This window comes from Trifolium pratense, linkage group LG7, assembly GCF_020283565.1.
Source record: "Trifolium pratense cultivar HEN17-A07 linkage group LG7, ARS_RC_1.1, whole genome shotgun sequence".
Taxonomy (NCBI): Eukaryota; Viridiplantae; Streptophyta; class Magnoliopsida; order Fabales; family Fabaceae; genus Trifolium; species Trifolium pratense.
The window spans coordinates 55692396-55697969 of record NC_060065.1 but is presented as its reverse complement, the minus strand read 5'-3'; the positions used below and the strand labels follow the sequence as shown (position 1 = coordinate 55697969).

Here is a 5574-nt window from a genome sequence, read left to right as displayed (position 1 = left end):
TTAATTTAATAAATAATTAGTCTATAATAGTGATCAAAAGGAGTAGCATATGGTCTACGTGAGTATAACTCAATTGGTAGGGATATTGCATTTTATAAAGGATTGACATGTGCACATTTATAAAAATAAGAATTTAATTTATATACACTATCAGTGTAAAGTTATTTTACGCATGCGTTCAATAATATACCAACAAATCATGTATGACGTTTAAAAACACATAATATGTCATACTCCCTCCGGTCCTTTTTATAAGGAACATTTTGGAAATTTTATTTGGTCATTTTTATAAGAAACACTCTTTAAATTTATTCTTTTTTAAATGCACAATTCCATTTGTACCATTATTAAATGAAATCAAATACTTTATTCCAATGCACTAGCATTAATTAGAGAGATATATTTCCCATGTTAGTCCAAGGTTACTTTTGGAATACAATATAAAACTCTAGAATTATTAATGAGAAAATTTGCTTCCTTGGTTCGTGTGTTTTTTTCAAAGTGTTCCTTATAAAAAGGACCGGAGGGAGTATTTATTAAATGATGTGACAATACATCATTAAATACATGAGTAAAAAAAATTTACACTAACAATGAATATAAATTAAACTCAGAAAAATAAAGAAATAAATTAAAAATAAAATAAAATAAAACACATATTACAACTAAATAACATAAAAGATCTGATGTATAATGTTGCATAATAAATAATATACTAATTAGACATGAAGACCAAAAAGGAAAAAACTTTGAATCATTTAATTTGTGGAGTGACAAGGTACACAGTACAATGAAATAGGCGTAATGCAGGGAATAGAATCTTCAACATTCAATGTTTCTCTTTCTATCTCTCTCTTCTTTCTCTCTCTATTATCTAATTTTTAAGCATCATCATAGTTGAAATTCACTCATTTTTTTCGGTAGCAAAATCAAAACCCTTTTTGGGTTCTTTTCATTCTTCAGCAATATCAATAAAAAAAAAACGCAGCGTACCCATAACGAATCAAATCCCAAAGTTCGATTTTTTTTGTGGTTGCAATTCCAAGATTTCACCTTTCGTGTTCGTGTAATCTATCGAACCAATTTTCATAGATGGCTGAAATTGAAGAAATTGGACCTGATGTTTGGTATGTCTCAAAGATTCAACAACTTCTATTTAGGTTTTTTTATTTATGTGACATGTTTCATGATTCTCTGTTATTGTTTTTTTTTCCCTGATTTTTTTTTTATGGTTTGTAATGTTTTTTTCCTATGATGTTTTTTTGGGGATGATTGTAGTTTAGCTTGCTTAATTATTTTTTTGGATAATTGTGGTTTAGCTTGCTTAATTTTGTTTTTTGGGGGGATAATTGTGGTTTAGCCTGCTTAATTATTACTAGTATTAGTTTTGATCAATTCATGCATGACTTAGTTTGATTGTGTCTATGTGTTGATTAGATTAACCCTAATGAAATTTACAACTATTTGTAATTATGTTTTCAATTTGATAGAATAACTGTACTGAGTAGTCTAATCAAACTAAATCTTGTTTGCGAAATTTTCGGAGACTTTAAGGTTTTAAATTCGAGAAGATGTCTGTCTCTTGTCTGGTTCTTTAGGGTAGAGAATTAATAATGAAAATTTGACTGTTAGCTTGCATTTTACTGTTTACTGTTCCAATCATTGTTGTTAAAAAACTGGTATAGCGACGCTACACCGCTATTATGTATTGGAATTTGGGGTAGCCGAAACGATATGTCAACTCCGCTACACTCCAAATAACGGCTGATTTTTAATATATCGGTTATAGTGGCAATCACTGAATATTGGCTTTTTCCGCAAACCGCCAGTTTCAATAATATTTTAGAATATGTAAGTTTACTTTTACGTCTTTGTTTGCCAATTCAACTTTTATTCTTTAAGTTCAAAGTCTGTCAAAAAAAAATCGAAAGATTTTATTAGCAATCGGGGTTAGAGATTTTGCTATTTAATTGAATGGAACATCTTCTGATTAACAGTTTTGTGCTGAATTGCAGCTCAGATTTAGATGTTGACGATATCAGAGATCAAAACATACCGGAGAAAGATGTTAGTGACGAAGATATTGAACCGGAAGATTTGGAGAGGCGGATGTGGAAGGATCGTATCAAACTCAAAAGGCTCAAGGAAAAACAAAAGCTTGAAGCACGGCAAGCTGCAGAGAAGCAAAAGCCAAGGCAATCATCTGATCAAGCTCGTAGGAAGAAAATGTCGAGGGCACAAGATGGGATTCTTAAGTATATGCTGAAGCTCATGGAAGTCTGCAAAGCTCGTGGATTTGTGTATGGAATCATTCCTGAGAAGGGGAAGCCAGTAAGTGGTTCCTCTGATAACATCAGAGCTTGGTGGAAAGAAAAGGTCAAATTCGATAGGAATGGTCCTGCAGCCATAGCCAAGTATGAAGCAGAGTGTCTTGCTATGATTGAGGCTGACAATAACCGAAACGGGAACCCTCAGAGCATGCTCCAAGACCTGCAAGATGCAACTCTCGGGTCGCTCTTGTCTTCTTTGATGCAACACTGTGATCCTCCTCAGAGGAAATATCCGTTGGAAAAGGGTGTTCCCCCGCCTTGGTGGCCTACCGGGAATGAAGATTGGTGGTTACATTTGAATTTACCTCATGGTCAGGGTCCTCCTTACAAGAAACCTCACGATTTAAAGAAGATGTGGAAAGTGGGAGTGCTAACTGCTGTGATAAAACACATGTCACCTGATATCGCAAAAATAAGGAGGCACGTCCGCCAATCAAAATGCTTGCAAGACAAGATGACGGCAAAGGAAAGTTCAATTTGGTTGGGGGTATTAAGTCGAGAAGAAGCTCTCATTAGGCAGCCTAGTAGTGATAATGGTACGTCTGGAATAACCGAAATGCCAGTCGGTATTCCTATTGAGAATAAGCAACCTGGTACTAGTAGTGCAAGCAACTATGATGTTGAGAACTATGATGTTGATGTTACTGACGATGGCGTTGGTTCTGTTTCTTCCAAAGAAGACAGGAGCAATCAGTTTATGGATGCCGAGCCATCAGATAACTTGCGCAGGAGTTCTGTCAAAGACACAGATAGAGCTCAAAAACCTAGAAAGAAACGACCACGTTCAAGGTCAAAAGCAGCCAACAAATTACCAGCGCAATCTGACAATGAAATTTTAAATGTTGAACCTATAAGCAAAGTGCCCAACATCAATGGAAGAGAAGCACATGCAGTTGGACTCCTCCGGATTCATGGAAATGAACAGGTCAATGGAACTGATTCTGTTTTGAGACTGCCTGAAAGAGGACACGAGGTGCCAGTTCAACTAGCAGCACCCGAGTTTGATCATTACTCTTATATGCATGCAAACAACGTAATGTCTCCAGAAAGCGTGTATATGAGTGGAAGGCCATTGCACTATCCTCACTTGCAAAACCCTCCTGACATGCCTCATGAAGATACTTATATCTTCAATACAGTCGGAGGAGGATATGGTCCTAGTCAGGATGGGCCGCATCAACATCTGCAGCCCGGTCCCGCTGCGAACATTGAACCAGGATATGGTCCTAGTCAGGATGGGCCACATCAGCATCTGCAGCCCGGTCCCGCCGCAAACATTGAACCAGGATATGGTCCTAGTCAGGATGGGCCACATCAGCATCTGCAGCCCAGTCCCGCCGCAAACATTGAACCAGGATATGGTCCTAGTCAGGATGGGCCGCATCAGCATCTGCTTCCTAGTCCTGTTGCAAACATTGAACCAATTAGGCAACCAGAGAATGCTGCAATCACTATGCCTCCAGCACATATGAGAGGTGATGAAATTACTGGAGGAGACATGAATTATTTTGCTAAAGACGCATTCCAAAACGAGCTCGATAGGCCTATAGAACCTTTCTTTGGATCACCAATCAGTAACATGCCATTTGATTTTGGAGGCCTTAACAGTCCACCGTTCCATTTAGATGATTTCTTGGGTGATGATGAGATGATTCAGTACTTTGGAGCATAGAAGATTATTGAAACTAGTTAGTGACTTAACAGAAGTTGTAAGTACTATTCATCTCTTAAGTTATGCTTTTAAGTTATCAATGTGAACCACGACTCACTTATTTGTTGTGTTTGTTTCATCTTTTTTCCAGGAACTACAGAAATTCCAGCAGTCGCTGTTCAAATGGGTGAAGGTTCCCCTGATTGATCTTAGCGTTTATGCAGTTTGAGGTGGAAAAATGGTGTGATATTCTTAACATTGACAGGTCTTAAATTCGTGGAACTTGAAGAACCGATGTATGATTTTTGTTCAATTAATTACTCCATTATCATATCAATATGTTTGGGGTTTCATGTAAAAATGCATTGATTGTTGTTGGGTTGACTGAATATTTAGGTAAATTTCTTTGGGATAGGATTGTTGAAATTGCTTCTAAATTTAATAAATTATCAGTCTCGGATAACCTATGCTGTTTTCTTATTTTGCTGGAGCATGCCATTTTTAGGTTGCTTCTAAATTTAATAAATTATCAGTCTCTGTGATAACCTATGCATCTATGAACCATCGGATTGTGCTGGTAATTTGCCGGCTGCGTTTGACCTTGAACATGGTCGTTTCTTTCTAGGTTTTGAGCTCGATCTGTGTCTTTGACAGAACTCCTGCGCAAGTTATCTGATGGTTCGGTATCCATAAACTGATTGCTCCTGTCTTCTTTGGAAGCAACAGAACCAATACCATCGTCAGTAACATCAACATCATAGTTCTAAACTTCACATTTGTTTCCTCTTACAGAACTTGACCAGAATAGATTTCGTAGAGCATGTGTAAAATGTGTTTACGTAATGTACGCAAACTTAATTTCCACATTGAGCTGACTAGTTTTTAACACAGCTTGCATGGTTTTACCGATTTAATAATTGCTTTTTGCTTTCTCTAGTAAATGGACTTTGAAGAAGAAAATATTGAGCTGTTAGTGATGGAGTGGAATCTAATTAGTAGATTTTACGGTTGTATTTACCACTGAAAAAGTGTTTGCTATAAGTGGTGATTTATTGAAATGGGCAATGTTGGGAAGGAAAATGGTGGTGTTGTGATCTATAGGTCTGAAACAACAAAACTAGGAATACCTAAACCTTAAACCCAAACCTTGAAAGAAGTGAAAAGTATAAGCCATAGAAGAACCCTAAACCTTGAAAGAAAGATGTGAATGTCCATTTAGATTAAGAGAAATACCTTCAATGGATGGTGAAGTATGGACTCTCCATGTGTAATATGGTATGCGCAACCATGATTTGTCGATCCTATTAACTGGTCATTCTTTTCTTGGCCGATTATCTCATGTAGAGAAAAATTTACTCGGTGACATGACTAATATGGTTGAACCAAGAAATAGAGAAAGTTTAAACAATTACTAATGTTGTACCTATAGACGAACCTGTAACAGTGCGGTTTGGATCTCGTGATATGATGTAAGGATGAGAAATTCTACGAAACCACTTCATGTACCTGTCAACACAGTCTGAAGGGTCATTGACAGGTAGACCCAGATCAATCAAATGAACGACATGTTGCATGAACATAGCATCCATATCC

At 36.8% G+C, this 5574-nt stretch overlaps 1 protein-coding gene across 1 annotated transcript; it reads left to right on the top strand.

The window, feature by feature from the left end:
• Positions 1 to 700: 700 nt before the first annotated feature.
• LOC123894048 (ETHYLENE INSENSITIVE 3-like 3 protein) lies at positions 701 to 4869 on the top strand. Its single transcript, XM_045943921.1, has 3 exons — positions 701 to 1127; positions 2016 to 4039; positions 4133 to 4869. Exons 1-2 carry the CDS (start codon positions 1093 to 1095, stop codon positions 4000 to 4002), a joined length of 2022 nt encoding a protein of 673 aa, XP_045799877.1. The 5' UTR covers positions 701 to 1092; the 3' UTR covers positions 4003 to 4039; positions 4133 to 4869.
• Positions 4870 to 5574: the final 705 nt, after the last annotated feature.

Excerpts from the sequence above, each read along its gene's own strand:
- LOC123894048 (XM_045943921.1), top strand. The coding sequence starts at position 1,093 with ATGGCTGAAATTGAAGAAATTGGACCTGATGTTTG. Across the intron at positions 1,128-2,015 it reads GAAATTGGACCTGATGTTTG|CTCAGATTTAGATGTTGACG; the intron begins GTATGTCTCAAA and ends GCTGAATTGCAG.